At 40.2% G+C, this 20,608-nt stretch overlaps 1 protein-coding gene across 1 annotated transcript in view; it reads right to left on the bottom strand.

Moving 5' to 3' along the window:
• Positions 1-20,276, bottom strand: part of ptpra (protein tyrosine phosphatase receptor type A) — a 31,147-nt gene extending 10,871 nt beyond the window's left edge. Inside the window, exons 1-6 of the mRNA XM_023289279.3 lie at positions 19,773-20,276; positions 7,742-7,788; positions 7,401-7,482; positions 6,849-7,298; positions 588-687; positions 333-406 (exon numbers count right to left, since the gene is read on the bottom strand). Of these exons, the coding sequence (XP_023145047.1) occupies positions 333-406; positions 588-687; positions 6,849-7,298; positions 7,401-7,482; positions 7,742-7,762 (727 nt within the window). The 5' untranslated portion in view covers positions 7,763-7,788; positions 19,773-20,276. The remainder of the gene's footprint in view (positions 1-332; positions 407-587; positions 688-6,848; positions 7,299-7,400; positions 7,483-7,741; positions 7,789-19,772) is intronic.
• Positions 20,277-20,608: the final 332 nt, after the last annotated feature.

The raw sequence follows: 20,608 nt of genomic DNA, 5'->3' as shown, positions 1-20,608 counted from the left end.
TTCATCCTTCACCGTCTTTTCTTAAAATGCCCAGCAGAGGGCAATGTGAGTCAACACTGTAGCATCGGGGAGCTAACTGCAGCTCTTGATTAGGTAATCACAGTGAACAAAAGCCTCCTGCCAACAGTCAACCAGTGAAATGTTATCAGTTGGGGAAGCGAGATCAATCAAGGCTTATCAGAAAAAAACTGTGAGTAACAAGTTTGGTCAAGCTGGCTGTACATATTTGCCAATACGACTCAAAACAAACAAACTGAGCAACCAGGAATGCTGTCATATCTCCTCTCTCCTGACAAACAGTGCACACAGAAACGCAATAATGCATGCTTTACCTGTATCATCTGATCTGCCGTTGGTCAGTCTAAAGGAGTTTGAATGGCTTCCTGCCTGCTTGTACTTCTTAAACCTGTCAATCAACAAAGATCAAAGTGCATATTAATACAGAGATGCACTAACTGTCTCACACAAACATACACACACACACACACTGCTTTTGTCTCGCAGCAGAATGCCAATCAGTCATTGCCATGGTAACAGCAGCACCTCAGGTCTCCGTGTCTGAATGACATCAACTGTATTTCACCAACCTGAGCATGTAGAGGATGATGATGATGAAGATGATGACCAGCAGGGAGGACAGGGCCACCATCACAGCTATGATTGGCATGTCATCAGACTGGTTGCCATCTACGACAGAGGCAGAAAGACTGATTAAATGATGTACATGGTGTATTTTTTAAAAAAAGAAAAAGGTGTCTCAATACACAAGATGAATTCGTGTGGTGGTGAAACCTGATGCCAAATTCCATTGACATTACCAAATTATGCTCACTTTACACAATACCACAAAAGCTTTGGGTGCTGTCTGAATTGTGGATTATCTATCTAAATCTGAGACAATTTGTCAAGAAATTATTTAACATTACTAAACAAAATGTGCTGTTATGATACAAAATGTGGAAGACGGACTTTACCAACACGCCAACCAAATTAAATTAAATAAGATTTAATTGGCTGATTTGGTTTATTGTTATTGATGTGAAAAAATTCAACGACCAACATTCCAAACTCAAAACTGACTCACTCACTAAATCCATAATTACTCACCAACATAGTTAGACAATTTGAGAAATACACTTGTGTTTTTTCGCAAGAGTTATACGTGAACCACGCTCATGACTGCACAGTAATATGAAGCAGCTGGTTAGCTTCACATCGCACAAGGACTGAAAACAGGGAGACAGCGCTAGCCTGGCATTGTTCAAAGATAAACTCAGTCAACGAGTACCTTCAAAGTCAAGCATCGTCACAAAAAACAGGATTAAACAGATTAGATATACTGTGTTAATAAGTGAGCTTCAGAGGGGCTGAAAGGTAGGTGAATTTACCTTTGGACAGAGACAGTTAGCTGCCCCCCTCTTGTTTCCAGGGGGGTACAAAATAACAAACTGATCGTTATTCCTCATATCATTCACCTATTCAGTTAAACTACATATTTCACAATGTATTAAATACTGTCATAGGCATCTAGTACATGCTAATGCACTTTTCATTTACACTGAAACAAGACAAAGTTTCAGAGTGTAGGACTGTACGGTGACCTCAGCCTCTTTCAACACAAGCTTGTATCTTTCCATTCCATTATGGGCGCCCATGTTAATATTTCATTGGCTTTAGGAATAAAAACAAAACACAAATGGAGAGTTCAACAGGCTGTCCCTTTGAGTGAGCAGATAAATCACAGTTTAACTGAGAGGGTCAACCCTTAGCTTTATAACCAGTTATACCCAAGATGACAGCAGCCACAGGGTGATGGCATAAAGCACTCAAACATTTAGGATGTGTGCTGTGAATTCAGTATGAATTATTAAGAGCAAAGTTTGAAATCCTTTCACAATGTGGAAAAGGACTGTGGTCACACAGGTTTACCATTACAAGTCAGACATTACACAGGCCAGGTTATCTATCCTATGCGATGCCTCCTGTAGATTACAATGGCTGACCAATTTGTATACATTTCCACCATGTGCATGAGTTACTGGTTGAAGGCGAACACTGTGGTCTTCCTGGTGACCTTTCACTCCTACAGTTGAACAAAAGACATGAGATTTGCCTCAACAACAAGCAGAGTTCAGTGTACAAAAAAACAGCTGCTGTTTGTGTGCTGATGACCAGTCAGTAAGACACGTTAGGGCACAACAAAAGAGACTTTTCTAGAAAACTGCACTGTGGTGATGACAATGGAAAGACTAAATCAGCAGTTCCATGGATCGACTCAAAATTCAAGAAAGTTCCTAACACTGCAGACAAAATATGCAGCAAAGAATGCATCGTCTGACTTAATGCTCTATATGCACTTTCTGGGTGAAGTTTTTTGGAACAGTGCCCAGTTATGTTGCATTTTCGCGCACAATTCCCAGGACTTTTCAGTGTTCTCCAGTGGACAATGTGTACATTGAACAGAGCAGGAGCACAACAGGCTGTGGGTATCATGTGGAACTGACACAGCCTTGACGGATCTAATACCATTTAGAACTGCTCACAGCTCTCCACACGGACACCCAGAGGGAGACAATGGAGCAATTACATAACACCTGCAAACTCAAAGTGATGATGTTATATAATAGGCATGGCCTATAGTGTGCTGCAGCCACATCTGTTGCATCTATGTTGACCAGGAGTTAATGCTAATAAATTAAAGCTTATGTCAAATTTCTACAACTTTGTGATTTTGTACCAAAACATTTTAAGTTCTTACAGTGTGATTCCAAACATACCTGCTGTTATTACACTTGATAATAATAGCATCTCTCCAAATCAATCAGAGACATTTGATAGTGATTTGTGTATTTCTCTATAATCATGCAATATGAATTATTAATGTAAAAGAAAAGGATGGGGTAGTCATGTTTCACTTACAAGGATGTTACTAGGATGGTCAGTACAGATACAAAGCAGCTAAAAAATAAAGATGAGTAACAGTTAAAATTTCAAGTATTTTCCTCCAGTATAAAGTGTTCGAGCCAAATGACGCTAAACATACAAGTTTTTATTTAATAAAATTCATAGATGATGTGCACAGAGTCAATAAATATTACCGGATGATGCTTTCTTAAAACAATGCCCATGTCTCTCCTAAACTCTTCCATCTCTAATGTAAAAAAGCCCTCAACCCTAAATGGTTCGAATCCAAAAGAAGAACATTTGAATGTTCATACATAAAAATAAAGCTTCTGGGAGTGTCTGGGTCATCTAGTTTGGTGGTAATGTGATTCTTGTGGATGACTGGTCAAATGCAGGTATGTCACGTCAGGATATTTCCAGCACCGCTACAACAGAGTCTAAAAGCAGAAAAGTGTTCAACTATCTAAAATATTAAAGGTTGACTCTTGGCCAGAAAGCTCACTTGCTTTGCTCTTTATAGCTGTTGCTACTGCTTTGCCACATGAATAACACAGCTAAAAGGAATCACTTCAAAATGAATAAAAATCACGAAACTCTGAAAAGTTATTCAAATTAAGGGTCACTTTCTTGTCATTTCCAACTTTCCTGGACTGCAGTTTTCTCCTGGTGACTGGTTGAAGAGTAGGAATGATTTCTTTGGTTGACTACAACCTGATAATTTTTTCTTAACCTGTGTTGTCTACTTTAACTTAACACCCTGAGCATTGAAACCTACCTCCAGGTTTGAAAGGCATACTGCCTTTACAAAATTGCCAAAATTACACCACTGATGAGAACTGAAAATTCTGAAAACAGAGAGCATCAATTGACGTTAAACTCTCCTATGGTCCTTAATCAACTCATCTGTAACATGCTGTTTGTTTGGGACATCTAACCAAATCTAAGCTCAAATGTACGGCAAGTAAAAAAAAAATCACTTTATTCTCTATGTCTAATTTAAAAAATAAGCCGCAGGTCTGACCAAATTCTGTATCAAACAAAAGATTCTACACTCCTCAGCGTAACTGAGAAGCCACAAGTGACTTAGCTGCAACCAGCAGACGTGACAAAAATTCAGGGACTTTTCAGCTGAACTGGTCTGACTGCAGACTGCGTTTACACAGAGCAGATAGGAGACAAGTATGAAAGTAAAAAAAAACTGAAGTCCTAAAATATCCACAGTTTATAGTCTTAAATTTTTCACTTAATGGTAACACCTTCGGCCGCTTGGAAACATCTTGTACAAATTGATTCAATTTTTTTTGTTTTTGTAAAATAAATACAGAAATTCAACCTTTGCTTTTATCTTTTTTTTTTAATAATTCATGGCATTATAACTTTATTATACTGCACAAAAGACATTTTGGAGTTCTCTGTACTTGTGCTTTTCCATGTTTCCATAGAGGTTCAAGACTTGACATTGCAGTGAAAAATTTAACCCACAGTGAGTAAAAATGTGACAGGAGCAAAAAATACTCAGAAACTTCTTGTGGTTAAACAGGCTCTATTCATACATTAAAATGCATCTTAGTATTGAGGCTCTATCCTCTGAGACAGATTTGTCCCAGTGTGAATGTTAAAGAGTGCTGTATAATGACAATGAGTTTGGACCAAATGGCAACCTCCAGTGTCAGTTGGTCCAAAAATAAAATAAAAATAAAGCCAAGTGGAAGTGCCAAAAATGCAGTTCCCTGAATGGCCACTTGAGGTTGGCTCTAAAGGCAAGTCAATCCCCATAGATCGCCTTGCTAAAATGCCCAACTTTACAGCAAAAATTAACATGTATACAGTCATGTTTCCAATATTCTAACAATGTTCTATTCAGTATTCTATAACATCAAAACTCATCCTGCAAGACGTGAAGCTAATGAACGTATGGTTATATCTTAAAACCTGAACAGTAATAACGGTAGCCTACTGACATTATTAGCAGCACCCAGCTCAAGTTACTATCTATAGCTACATTTGTATAAAGGTAGCTTTAGCCTTCGTGAATAGTGTTTGTAGAGCATTGCTACAACAGCTATTGCAGTTCACAAACAGTACCGGTCACTTTTCAGGATCTGAACAATTTCACAACATAATATTAATATAAAACAGGAACATCTGATATTCTTACAGATTGCATTCTTTGTGCAAATGCAGGTGTTTGTTTCTTTGAGCTGCTCAGTGACACCATTGCGTTCTGGCTTTTGGGTACTGTTATGGACTTGGAAAGTTCACAGCCTGGTTCTCACGTCAGGCTCAATCTGCAGCACCAGTGAGATTGAGCTCGGCTGTGTGCTGTTGCCAATCAGCTGGGCTGGTATATAAGGAGGGATCACCCGACTGCTCAGTGGGCTGTGGGTAGGTGACCTGGAAGGTTCGACACCATCAGTCGGCCTTCTTCTGGAAACCTGAGTGTCTTTGTGTCGTGTCAGTGCACAGAACCCAGCACTTCCTTGCCTTTGTTTTGGGGAATGTTTTTCTTTTAAGGGGTCTTAGTTTTTGTTTGTTCTACCACCTTTGGTAGATTTAGTGGGGGATAGTGGTATTTACCAATACACTATCCTCTTTTAGACCACAGAACCCCATTTTCTGTTTGTGCAGTTTTTGTTAGTTTCACCCGTAAACCACCTTGGTTCATTTAATTCGTCTGAAACAAGAGGGGGTGAAACGTAACAGGTACCCATTACTTGTCTCTGATCGTCAGACTACATTAAAACATTAAATGTCTTCATACATGACTCGTGATGTTTCTTTCTTTTTTTCTGAACTACAAATTGCAGCAGACTTGTAGCCATCATTCACATGTCATTGCTATTGATCAATATCTCCAGTACCTACGGCATCAATCGTACTTCTGGTACTATAGAAAAACAAATACCATCAAACTTAAAGAATTTCGGCATCAGCTTGACACCAAAGTATCAGTTCTCATTACCTAATTAGGCTTAACAGACATTGTGTTTACAATTTGATATAGGTCACAACTTTTTATAGTTGAGCTTCAGTTCAAAATTTACTGTGCAATGGGTTTAAAATGTGATGAAGTATTACAAATAGACTGTATAAAAAAATGCTACTGTCACACAAGGAGGATGGCAGAAATTTGTTTAAAAAAAAAAAAAAAAAAAAAAAAAAAAAAACTGCTGACAGAACATTTTAAACCATAGGTCTGATGTGCTGCATACCAAATCTTCCAAATTTAAGCTTTTGCAATTTGCTAACTCCATTGTTTCAAAACGCAATTTGAAAACGCTTATTGTTCAGCTCCATCCTTTATGCAAGGTAGAAGTGCGCACCAAATCTAACTGACATAGCTAACTTCACAAAGGAGGATCACTTTAAGCTCTGCTGCTTATATTTTGGGTGCACAGATGGGGTGCTCACTCGACACTTTTGCCTTTCTTTAAACCTCATCTGTCATTTAAGGTAGCAGATGAGTGTCGAGATCTGCTTGCATAAAGATTTCAGAGGAGACAGGCAGTGCAGAAAAGAGATTTTTAGGTTAACAAAATAACAGAAAGATGAGTAATATTAATGTTATATCCAATAACAGCAGTAAGCTTCCTGATTTTGGTACAGCTAGCTTTCACATTGATTTGCACTCAAAATCCAGCTCTGATATGAAATGTTCATACTTATCAAACATACTGGAATTTGGGTTCAAATGTCCTTGAGTAAGGAAGACCACCAAGTGTTATGACACCCTTAGTGATGTCTCTTTGCTCCCAGATGTTAGCATTCACCTCTTGAGAACATTGTTTTTACTACAGCTAGGGATGAGGGGAGAAACTACAATGGATAAGACTCTAGAATCTAGAACCATCTTAAAGTGTCCTCACACTAAAATCATCCGTGAGAGAAGCTCTTCATAATAGAGAAAAAAGGACAAAGTGGTCTGCACATGCACCAACACTCACCGTTTGGGGTGCTGTCTGATGTGAAATCAGGCTTCGGTTCCATGGTGGGCTCTGTATCCACATCGAATAACTCGTCAACATAAGTGTCTGGAGTTGGGGTGTCTGGAGCTGAGGCTGTAGTGCCATTATCTCCTTCCGCTGGGGTGGGAGGAGGTGGAGGCTCGGTGGTTGGTGGTGGCTGAGGGGCATCGGTGGGAGCTGGAGGTGGGGGAGGAGGGATTGGCAGGACTCGCACGGTGGAATTGGGACCAGCGGGTTGTACGTCCTCATCTTCAGCTGCGCTCATGGTTGTGGTGGCAGCTGTTGTTGTCATTGTTGTTGTTATTGTCGTTGGCGGTAAGACTGCGGGGGCAAGCGTGGTGGGTGGGCCCTCAGGGGCTGGTGCGACTGTGATGTTGAGGGAGGGTGCGACAGGGGGGTCTGTGGGTTTGGCAGTGATATTTGGAGGACCTTGTAAAGAAAAAGACAAGACAGAGAGAAAGTTTTGCAATGTTTCCACTGTGCACCATTCACCCTTAAAAGGTGAATATATTTGACTGAAGTGGTTCATACTTGTGATGGGGACATGATCCTGGGCTGAGGCCCTGAGGGCTACACCAAGCAGCAGGAGCAGGGGACACACACCCATTCTGCCCTACATGGAGGACAGAACAGAAAACAACAGAAAGGACAGTCGGCTATTATTCAAAAGCAACCACTAAAATAAACAACAACAAAAGATACTGAACCCAGTTGGTTTTAAAGAACCAGAGATTTATTTGTTGTATAATCCACTGTGTACTTTTTAAAATCCCCAATCCTAATCCAACATGCTCATCTTTTGAGAGGAACTATACTTTCATGCACTCCAGCTACATTTCATGTAGCTGGAGTGCATGTTCAATATTCTTCACCTGAAGAAGCGAAGTTGGCATCAATCACTCATTCGCACAGCGTGGTCCTGGAAACAGAAATAAACAGATGATATTTAGCATGACTCAGAGAATTTCATTGCTCTCCTGAGCTCTATTATATTATTTTTAACCAAAACTTGATCCTTGTACCATGATTCTGTGACATCTGTTAGTTGAACGTCACAGTAAGGTAAAAGAAGAGGCATTAGTAGAAATGTAGCACTGGTGTTGCACACAGATTATGAAGTATTCTCTCTAAAATTGTAATACTCGAATATTATGGTTTGCAGACTTTCACTGGAAGAGTATTGTGTAAATATGCCTATACCATATAATCATAATGTAAAATTCAGCTGTATAAATGATTGATTCCAAGACAGTTAATTAATAAAAAATAAATAGCCAGTGACTAATTTACAATTTTAGTTTATCACATTGAAATTAACCAGTATGTTTACTCAAAACACAATTGCGCCTGCATCTGCAATACAGTGTTATCTGAAAATTTCTGCTATGGCCATGTTCATTCAACTGTATCACATTTTGGTTCGCATATTGTTTTGTGATTCCTTGCAACGGGGTTTCATCATAAAACTGTGTTCTACTCAGACATCATTTCCCTGACACTGAGCATTCATTACCCCAAGCATGAGACCAAAACAGAATTAGTGTCACACTTAAATTCCTGCTGTGACAGTGAATCAGCACTTAGGACACTATTCACCCACTGATAGTGAGCGGAGGGCGGAGGCTACACAGACTTGGAGAAAGAATGACTGAGCTGTGATAATCCCTGGGCCTAATCCCATGGTCCTGACCCTGAAATAATCCAGCCCGTCTGCCTCTACTAACAGCGATACTTCAACACTGGACTGAGCCAATAACTGCAGCCCTACCACACGCAAACTGATGTTTTACATCACAGATTATTGCATCAGTGGGCAGAGGATAAATTGGGCGCTAAAAGCACTAATAGTGCCACTTGCCAATCTTCTGCCATTTTCAACCGAGCTCATTCATAGTAGTACTTACATTCTGGTTTTAGCACTGGACTGTTTGGCTCTGACTACAGCCAGAAACGGGGGATGATGAGCAAGTTATGTGGTCAATGAGGATGCTATTAACCTACAAATCCAATTGTTGCTCTCCCTTTCTCTCCGTCACCCATCCATGCATCCATTTAGACAGCAATTATCTGCTTCCAGAAGACTATTCAACCCCTCAAAAACTTGAAAACATCAGCCAAAAATGTAAAAAATATTCGTATAAAACTCACATTTTGGGCAATAACATTGCACAACACGTTTTTGCATAGAGGGCCTTTTTCTTCAAAATAACGGCATTTTGGAAAGTTTTTCTTTGACACTGTTTAAGAGAAACAGAGGGAGGATTTGTATCTGAATTTTCTTAGCATCATACTTATCAAGTGAATTTGATAGACATATCTTATTTTAACTGTTAAATTGCTGATTATTTTCTCAACTAATATTGTAGCGTATGTCAGAAAATTGCCAGTTTCCCTTATTCTGCCAGACTACTGGGCCATAATCCAAGCAATCTCAGTTTGCACTCACACAAGTAAGAAAAACAGCAAATATACATAGTTAAGAACCCGATTATTTGCATAGTTTTCAAACTGTTACTTCGACGGATATATACTGAATATTTAAATATGCCTTTACCAACCACAAAGACACAGACTGCCTTTACACAGTCCATAGTTTACTACTAAAATGCAGGCACATCGCTACTCTGGCTAAATAATGTTTATATTCCTATAATACCAGATATTACTTTCTGCCAGTGACTGACAGGTGTGGTCAATACACTTCACTGTGTCTCCTGTATCAATAGCTTGGCCAGATTACTATAAATCAAAGTGCATGTTACTTCCTTTATCTCTTATCTGGTCATGTAGACCTAAAAAAAATCCCCTACTAATCCAAAACCAACATCGGGAAACCCTAAACTCCTACCTCCACTATACTCTCCTTCAGTTCTCATTAAAAGGAGTGACTCAGCTTTAAGGGACAAGCTTAGTGATTGGCACTATTTTATCTGAAACTGCATTATGGAGCGTTGCGCATTAAGAAAATTTGATGTGATGGACTAAGCTTAGTAATGGTTATGTTACATCAATGAGCATTTTTTAAGTGACCTTTCCGCAATGAAGCATGACTCATTGTTTTCTATGTGCAATCCGGTGGGGCAAGATGACGTGTCACTGTGTTGGTGTAAGTGATACAAGCCAGTCCTGTTGCTAACCTTCACTTCACAGATGCTGCAAGAGCCCAAGAGGGTTTTATCTAGAAACTGTGTAGCACCAAGAGAACATCTCCCCAGGGATGCATCTTAATGTGTCTTGGCCTCTTGAGAAGCAGTCGTCTTCCACAGTGTGTGCGTGTGTAAATGCATGCAATTCTTTCTTCAACAGACATATGTGTTTGTAGAGGACATCATTAATTTAAGAGATACTGGGCAAGTGCTTCTATTTGTGCAACTTTCAGTTTCTGTGCAGCTGCTGCTTTCTATTAAAAATATACTCTAGGTGATGAGTTAGTGTAAATTCACCCTCAGGGAAGATGTGGGAGACAAACAAAATACTAGTATTCAATTAAGTAGTTGTGTGTGTAGTTAGATTAATATAAAGGACATTATGGTTTAAGTGAATCACTCAGTGGCTGTTCTGACCAGGCTCTAATAATGTTAAGATGACGGCTGATAAGCATGTTCTTGCTGAACACTTTCATATTGCAACACCACTGTTGACAACATGAGACATGCTGCTACTTAAAAGAACAAAAAAATAGCTCTCTACCTTCTTTTTATGATTTGATCCCAGGTTTTACAAACTGATTTAATTGAAAAAGCACTTTTCATCCATGGCCTGGCTTCTTTCAATCTAGCCTTCTGTTCAGCATTGTGACACAGCCAAGAATTAAAAAGGAGAATAAACATCTTTCCAACAGTTTCATCATGCTATTCCCTGCAGAAGAAACATGTACATGCCCATCTATTAGTGAATGAATGTACTCAAAAGGTAGTCATGCAGCGCACGCTCTCCTGACTTTGGGCTTGTGTTGTGCAGCCATGTGAATATTTTTCAGACAAGGCAGAGCACTTAGAACAAGCCCTTACAGCAGTCACTGTGGGGATGGGCTGTCCAATAGGGATGTGCAAAGCTGCCATAGCTTTCTTAAGACTACGACATGCAAGTCAGAAATCAATACTTTGACTGGTGGGATTAAAAAACACAGAGATGTGACAAGACAGGCCTATCTGATGAAAATAAAGAAGCAAAAAACTGTTTTCTTTTATTCCCAGGACCATCTTTTATTTCCCCTTAGTAGTATTATGAGCTTATCTGTCAGAGCCCACTGCACTGGCTGGAATGACACACTAGCAAAGAGAACTAGACTTCAAACTTAACAAGAATCAAGACATGGCTGAGATGATTTGGACTGGCTGAATTTTTTTTGATCAAGCATTTATGTGTTTTCCGTACAACATTAGCTAGATAATGTTAGCCATGATTATCTAGTAGTCATACCAGACCAAGTTAGCCCGTACCAAAAAAAACCTCTCCATATTAACCCCCTCATCCCCAAGCAGTTTTCTTTGTTCACTGTGAGCTAATTTTTCAGTGCAATATAAAGTCCCGCACCTCTATGGAAACAGCAAAACCATGATTAGAAGTAGAGAAGACTCAAATATGTTTGTTGTGCACTATAACATACTTATATTAAAACTAGAGGGAACTAAACGTCTTGTGTGCAATATGACAAAGGTATAATGTCAAAAATCATTAAAAAAAAAAAAACTAACTAAAGCTGAATTTCTACACCCGTTTTCAAGAAAAAAAATGTTAAAAACCTGGCACAATGTACAACATTTTCCCAGTGCCCATGGGTCTTACCAATATTGTACAAAATGGGGTCTCCACCTGCTATAGCTATTGGATATAGGTAGAAATATAGGTATTTTAATTTGCTTCCACACATGTCTTCTAACAGCTCTGTGTAAGAACAGGCTGCAGTTCAGCCAAAAAGTCTCAGAATTCTTGTCATATCACTGTTGGTTACATCTAAGTCACCACTGGCTTCATGATTGTACCTACTAATGCAGAATTTTATGTTTTTTCCAGAATCTGTTTAGAGCAAACCATTAATTTTTGGATACATTTTAAATAGGACATGCAAAATAAAGTGATTCTGTTGAAATATCACAATTTGAAGCATAGATTTGAATCATTTTCCTGACAAAACCACACATCACAAATGATAAAAGAACTGCTGTAAAGCTTAAAATCCAACTATTTATGTGTGTACAGTTTTCTGCTCCCATAAATGGCGTAATTTTTGTGCTACTTTAAAGACAACACCTCTTTTTAACCCCCCAGTGGGTTCATAAGGTTACAGAACAGAGCAAGAATGTATTTTGCTGTTCCTGAGATAGAAAATTTGTAGATACCTACTTTAACAATGGTTACAGATGTTAATAAAGTCTTTATATTTTTGTTCCTCAAATTTGCCTCGTTTATAAATCACATTTCAAAACATGCCACTTCACCAAAGTTGCCATAGAATAAAGAGACCTGAACAGCTTGAAAAAAGTTTTTCAGGAACAAATAAAAATACTACAAAATGGAAGGATGGATTCAGACACAGAAAACAGGATCATGTATCCATTGTGATCTAGCCATATAAGACAGCATGTGCCATTTCAGAATCTTTCCTATATTGCATGTCAAAGTCAACAACACTGTGCAAATCTCAAAGCTAAATGAGCCTCAAACTGTGAGCTTGGCTAACTAATGAAGACAGTTGCCACTCTGCCTGTGGCCAAACGCAGACCTCATAGGAGTGCAATCACACAGTTGTGAAAGGACTGGGCTGTTCCCATGCCATTTCATTCACACAGTGAAAGGAACACTTATAGGTAGAATATAAAGGAAGTCCAATTACATCTCCATGACAACCAAAGGCCAAGACGCAGGATCAATGCAAGGTAGTCATTTAATACGGTGAGTTCATGTTCAAGTCTGTGGATTTCAGAGATACTTTAGGGCTTACCTGTGACCTTAGGAGCAGTAATAATAGTCCCTTCCAACAGCATGAACATGAATTTATGAATATCTTAAGGGGGGTTTAAAAGCGATTCTCAAAACGAAGAAAGTGCTTTAGAATAAGATAAGAATACTTAGTTGCTGCTGCTCATTCATCAGTTTATAATGTGCCATTTGAACCAGATTTGACTGAAATCCAGTGACAAATGTGGCCAAAGAATACATCCACTGCTAAAACCGCAGGAATCCTCTATGTTTATTATTATTCTGAAAGAAATCTAAAATCAGCAAATTGTATTTAAAATGCCTCAAGGACAACCCGAGGCGAGCGAGTGGTCCGGAAACCCGACAGATATAGAGCTTACAGGCCTCGCTGATATGATACCAGCAGTGGTGGTCAAGGGGACTTCACCATTAATGCAGAGAAATATTTTCTTCTGGCTTTCTTACAAGGCATCCTGCTTCACTAGTTGCTGCAGTGCTGGATAATGCTTGTCTGTCTGTCTCCATTCATGGCATATTAATACTGTTTCTATGTCTTCAGAGGGAGGGGGTCTGGGGCAGCAGAAATACTGTGAATGCTTCTCTTCATGGGAGACTGAAGTAGGCCTGACTTAGGGCCGCGAGGACTCTTGCTCTGAAACAGACCACAGATTATATGTCCCCTGTGCCACATACAACAGCCACAATCCTCTGGACTTCCCTTTCTGAGGGATACTACTCCCTGCTGGTGTGGTTTGTGCTCCTGTTGGCTTCACTCATGAGCTGGTGAGTTGATGAAAAGACGAAGAGAAGCATGAGATTACTATTCTAGCTAATCATAAGGGCAAGAGTGACCGCTGCGTGTGTTATTAAGCCTATAATGATGATTTGGTTCCATCAGGCTGAAAGGATCAAGAAAGCTCACTCGTTGCAATGAGTGAGAGTGGTGAGTCAGTGAAGCTCTGCTCTTTGGCGGCTCCGTTGTGGGGTTTCTCACAGAGCATGCCAGGGGCCTCTCAAGCTTTCCCACATTGGACACAGAGAGGATGTGGAGGCGCAAAGCATGGCCTCCCACAAAAGCCACTGTGACCTTGAAGCGTGGTGTGAGGCCAAGCAGACAGCTCAAGGGCCGCAATGAAACTTGATTCAACTATCGCTTGTGCCCTTTGAAACCTAAAACACCAAAACTGATTTCTACATCCAGCGGGCACCCATGGCCGGAAATCAGACAAGAATATATTGCTGGCACTGACCAGAATGTGTCCATACAATCAAAAACCATTAACACCTGAAAATTGACACCAAATGCTATCTTAATACCCTTAGGTTTGTCCACATATTCTTAAACAACATAACAAAGTCCTCTATTTAAACTCAAATTTTGACAAAATTAGATTTATATTCAAAATTCCTATATAGCTACTGGTGTTCAAAAAACATCTAAATCTTGAATCTAAAACATAAGACTTTTGACTTCTTTTCTTAAACAAAGGTCATCAAAAAAAAGCTAATTTTGGTATTTGTACCAACACTCAAATATTGTACCACCCTTAATATCCATTATTGAACGACATATTCAGATTCAGCTCTTAATACTGGCAATACTGCACTGTAAAAATACATTACTACAGTGATGGGTAGAAGTCCCGTTACTTAAGCACATGTAGGGCTTGGTGTTAAATGATAGCAATGTGTACCAGTGATAGAAATTTCAGTTCAGTAGGTTCATTTAAATAAATTCAACACAAACTGCCATTGAAGCACATAAGCATAACATGCAGTTTGTTTGCATTAACTAATCCCAAACATACTACCTTGGGCTGCTAAACAGTCTAACATTAAATTAAACTATTTCTGTGTTTTTCCTTGCTGTGTTCACATTAAAATTATTACCCGTGTACCTTCATAAAGTGGTAACATTCAAAATCAAGGGGTAAGGTCAAAGTAAACCTACAGACTTTGCTAAAAATTATTAATTAAAAATGATGAATAAGGGGCACCCATATAGTTCAATGGGTTAAGCGGGCGACCCATGTACAGGGGATTGAACCCGACACAGCGGCCCAGGTTCAATACCCCCTCGCGGCCCTTTGCTGCATGTCTTCCCCCCACTCTTCTACCTCCTTTCCTGTCTGTCTACACTGTCCCTATCAAATAAGGCCGTAAAAGGCCAAAAAAATAACTTTAAAAGAAAAATGATGAATAATTACCAGACTGAAATTTAACATTTATCTCACAGTCCCAAATGCAAGTACAAAGGTATTTTGAGCAAAATACTTCTAGTAGGCTTGTGATCAGTGATCATACACATCTCACATCACACATCTGTATATGAGAGAGGTGGAAAGAAATTGTCTTATTTGGACCTCCAGCTGCTTCTCTCATCACATATGCTGTGTTTTAATATAGCCGAATTCAGGATAAACCTTGTTTTCATTTCACTTTTTTTTGTCAGGCAATGTAAGTGGTGCAAAATTTGATTATTGCTGCACATAAAATAATCCTTTTATGATCAGAACATTGTCAGTGATATTTAAATGTGTGATCACTGTGTAATGTAAAGGCCCGTCCACTCTCATCTGCTGCCAGAGGTGATCACATGTATCTGTAGAAATACAGACACAACCTTTTATCAACATAAAGTAAATGTGCTTGGTACAGAAAATGGCCCCTAAGAGTGTTACACTACTGTATATGAAGTTCCCAAATAATTTTTAATGATTAATTTTTTAGTAAAGTTGCGAGTTGTATCTTATTACATGTTTTAAACACTATAACGATGTGTTATTTTATAAGTTAGTTAGATGTTTTTTCATTGATCTGGATTTGATTTTGTCATAGAACAACCCACAAATAATGCACTTTCCCAAATATTCAAAAAGAAAAAGAGAGAGAGAATAGAAAGCTAGTAACAAAATCAAAACAAGATCTAATTTTAGGATTTTACATGCTTTCTAGCTTTGCTTCCGTCATTTATGCTATGCCACAATGGGTGCCCAAAGTGACGGTCCTGATATCTGAAGTGACCATCCTACAGCACCAGTCTCCTCCTTTTCCTCTGTCAGATAAGAAACCCAACAACGAGGACAAGACAATCATCAGAGGCTCGACTTCAGAGTGAAGTCATGGCAGTGCTTCTCCACCGTCCCTTTTTCATCGACCTGCATTTTTAGGTGGTGCACTGAAAGACTTCTCAAGCTTACTTACATGCTCTTTGGATATTTTTTCACAGCAGGGCAAAAAAAAGCTCTTGCCTGCCGGCCAATGCCAAGGGCAAATATAAATATTTATAACGACTCTGAACTGGCTTTCAATTCAACCTAAGCTTGACCTCGACTGTGAAGGCATTGTTTAAAACAGCACATCAAAGTTTTTAATGAGACGAAAACCTGACTTAGAAGACAATAACACAACATGACTGAATCTGTAATTTTGCTCTTAGTTTCTTCTTTTTCCTTAACAATAACAGAGAAAATGGATTCTATGCCCACGAAACAGTGAATGATGGCCACATTAAAAGATGTACTGTATAACAATCACATAATATATACATCTAGTTGCAGTACAGAGGTGCAGCAAAGGGTTATGTCGCACATAAAACCAACATTCCCTCCATCCACAGCTTCATTTAATGCCATTATCCCACCTGAAGATGCAATAGGAGGGTGGAAACCAGATTTTGACTGACCTGGATTGCATGTGAGCATAAACGATGAAAAACAACTTCTTGCACGTATAAAATAACTCCTAAATACAAAATCGTGCCTTAAGGTCAACTGAAAAGAAATAAAAGCAGTATCCATATTCCTCATGGTTGGAGTGAACCAGAAACATCAATCATCCAACAAGAGGACGTAAAGCAAAGGTTTACTCAGTAATTTGAAGGTATTGCATAATTACTACTCTACATCCACAGGACAGAGCAGAGCTGAATGATTCTCTGTAAAGTCCTTCTACTCAGGCAAGATTTATGAATCATTGGTAATCGCACAGGTTCATTTCCTGTTGTGCGGAATAAATGTCATTAAGGCCGAATGACATACCACATGTAGCTGCAATCAAGCTCCATAATGCTTTATAATCCCCTAAATGTAGCAGTGCTTATCCTGTCAGAGCTGAATTACAGTGCTCTTCCACAGCAAAATGTGTAGGCCTACAGGTGGAAACAAAAATATACCTCCTGCCCCACCCTAAGAGCTAACTCATAATATTGTGACAGAGCCCTGAAATTGTGAAATTTCACAACACTGAGGTAATTTTCTGAAACATCCACCCATCGAAACTTCACGCACAGCTTCTGAGAAGCGATTTCAAGCTATACTTATTCGTATTTTTAGAAACTGGGCCAATCATGAAAAGTGTGGTGTGAGGATCACTCAAGCTCCTCCACTGAAACACTTTCAGCTTCCCAGTGACAGAAATAACTTCTCTTTTCTTAAAATAGGTTGAAGGAGATATGGATGATAACAGCTCTGCCTTTCTCTGTCATATCGCCAAAGCAAACTTTTTTTTAAAAGTCTGTCCTCCTCTTCCGCAGCCCGACTTTGATGACATGGTGCTGCTTGACAACCACAGACGGTTCGACAGGTTTTCTTCCGGTGGGAAGAGGTGGACGTGTTCAGGCCTGACAAGCAGGGGTCAAAGTAGGCCCGGGAGGAGAGTCACACGAGTCTGGAGGCTGTGCAGCTCGAATTTTGCACTTGGATGTTCCTTAATGTGACATGACGACCTCGGTGAAGCATGCTGTTGAGAGGGCACACAGCCTGAGGTATGCAGTTCAGTGAATCAGACCAGACATTATGAGTCAAGACATAGCAGAGGTTTGTTCACATATGACAAGCCAGGTTTTGCAGACCTTCTCTGCAGCCTGGTGATGCTTCTCTCTGCTCTGACTTGAGAGCTTTCAAACCCCTTTCCACTCAAGTACTGTTTACCAATACATGTTAAGGATCGACCGATATAGGTCTTCGAGGGCCAATGCTGATGCCGATTACCAGTCATCAAGAACAACCAATAACCAATATTTTGAACTGGTATACATTAAAATCACTACACTTTAACAGCATTTCAAGGCAGGGAACCCGTCCTCCAGAACTAGGCTTTTATATCATTAAGGTAGCTCCTAGCAATAGGGGTGATGCCATCAGAAAATTAGAGTATGCTATGATTTCTCCTGTATTTACTGATCAATTCATTGATTGATTGAGACTGAACAGTGCGTCTCCTCTTCACCGTTTGTTTTTTCTTATGCTATCACTTGTATTGCCTATTAAGGCCCAGATCTCAAAGCATTATTAGTTATTGTTTTCCAGACATTATTTCGAGGTAATCTGTGGCTGCCTCCTCACTTGCCCGCTAGCTGTGAGCATAGCCTTTGCTATTGTCAAAGCGTTAAATTTCCTGGTTTGTGGCAACGGCTTGTGTTTCTTGTTCAGTCTTTTGCAAGCTGTGTCTCGCTAGAGAGACATTGCTGAGACCACAGAATTAGGAATAACCAATATGGGTTTTCCGGGGTTGACACCGATGCTGATTATTGGTTCTTAAGACAAACCGATATTTGGGATCGACAAACATTTAATGTAATACTTTAACAGCCTGTGATAGCAAGAAACCTGTCAGTGAAAACGACACTTTTTCATTAATGAAGGCGACTATAACCGCATATGTAAAAGAGACATACGAATGATCAAATTAGGATGCTCCCCTCTATTTATGTGGGAAAACTGAGGAATGATCAGTTTTGTCTCCTGTAGTTACATCTGCTGTTCTTCTGTTTTCTTAATATTTCACTGCTTAATCACTTTTATTGTCTACTAAGGCCCAGATCTTAAAGCATTATTAGTTGTGGTTTTCCAGACACCATTTCGAGGTAATCTGTGGCTGCCTTCTCACTTAGCCGCTTGTCATTAATGTAGACTTAGCTATTGTCAAAGCAGTAAATTTCCTGTTTTTTGTGTTTCTTGTTCAGTTTTCTGCAAGCTGTGTCTCACTACACATTGCGAAGACCACAGAATGACTACAGACGGACAGAGGTGGCTGCATCAGAAGCAAAGCAGTGCATTTAATTCAGTGATAGGAAGACTAATAACATTGATAATCAGACAAATGACAAATATTGGCCTCAAAAATCAGTCAGGACAATAACGATCTATGCCTAATAGATTTATATATATGTAACCTAATTCTCACCATCTCTTTTGACAAACTGAGTCTTTACAATAATCCATGGTGTAATAAGCTGAAAAGTCATAACTTGCTGTTCAAGTAACACATTATATATATATAAAAAAACACCCACAAGACTGAAATGGTATGCTTGGTTACACCCAACCTTTTAAAAAAAAAAGGGAGAATATTAATCATTACAAAAACTTTGGGAGAGGCTGTAAAAGAGGAGGGGGGTATGCACTCACATGCAATGAGAGGCTTCATTTTTGAGAAACACAAAGCAGCGGCTGTGATTTGACACAGCAATACATGTTAACGCCAGGGCGACCTAATTCCTGTTGTGGGTCGCCTGAAGCCCCCCTCCTGCTCCGGCTCCTCCACCCAGCCAGTTCCCCTCCCTCTCTGTAATAACAAAGCATTGATCAATAAAGTGTACTTTCCAGTTAAGGCAGCCCAGACCCGGCCGGACCCCCGTCTTTGTCTCCAGTGCCAGCGCTAACAGCATCTAAGCTAGCCCGGTTCTGACCTCCTGAAATGCCGCCGCTCGCATCTCAAAGCCCCCTTTTTCTTGAGAGCCCCCTTCGCCAAAAAAAAAGAAAAAAAAGAAAAGAAAAAATCCCTCCCTGCCTCCGAGCTACTTCTGAAATGTTCAGGCGTTTGCAAGCAGGGTTTAAACTACTCCTCCGCGTACAAACCCCGGGTTTGTCTAAAAGTGTCGGGGGGACAAAGTGCCCGTTTGTGGGTGTTACAGGAAACATGCTCGTACGTTGAACAAGTGTGATTCAGCTTTGCGCAACAAAAACAAGAAAAACTCACCACAACTCCTGTAGCTCCCAGAGAAAACCCGAGTCTAGGGGGGCGGAAAGAGGAGGAATTTTATCCCCTCTTCTTCTCTTCCACGTTTTTCTAACCCCGGCCCCCTTGTCTCCACACCCCAGGAACCGAGAGTGCGAGCGGGGTGGGGGGACCTGGGCGATAGCCGAGGAGGGAAGCACGATCTGGGACACACAGCAGCCAACACTTCACGGGCAGTTTATCCGCCAAATCCCGGTGAAGAAGACAAACCCCCCCGAAAAATCAGCGTTTCGCCCTCGTTGCTCGTCTCAACCGAGGGGACTTTCTTTGCCTTCCCTGCCTGTTAAATCCCACAGTTTATCCGCTGTATCCGGGCGCGTCGGCCGACTATTCTAGTCCGCCATGTTGTGTGTCTGTCTGCATAGGAAGAATGGGAAGCGAGCAGCGAATTCCCAGGCCAGGCCCCGTCTCTTCTCCGCTCCGCTCCGCTCCGCCGCAGCCCGCAGCGACACCTGCCGGCCTAGCCTTATCCTGCACCGGCCACACCGCAGCGGGGACCCACGGAGGGACCCTGGGGGGCACCTGACACCTGGGGTACAACTTTAAGGAACTGGTATTGGATATTTCTGTTTCATGCTACTTTATGCTTCCCGTAGGCTACTTTTTTTTTTACTCCACTACAATTATGAAAGTAACATTACAGTTTTTCTCAGTCACTTTGGTACATTTCTCAGATCAGAACTGAAATTCTCTAAACTACTTGTTCAATCTTCACATCATTGTGTCACTTGTGCACATCAAAAAAGCAGTTTCTCATTTCTTTGAACAAGTTGCAAATGCTTTGGTTTATCCATGCA

The sequence above is a fragment of the Amphiprion ocellaris genome, chromosome 5 (genome assembly GCF_022539595.1).
Source record: "Amphiprion ocellaris isolate individual 3 ecotype Okinawa chromosome 5, ASM2253959v1, whole genome shotgun sequence".
Classification (NCBI taxonomy): domain Eukaryota; kingdom Metazoa; phylum Chordata; class Actinopteri; family Pomacentridae; genus Amphiprion; species Amphiprion ocellaris.
This window is presented reverse-complemented; position numbering and strand designations above follow the sequence as displayed.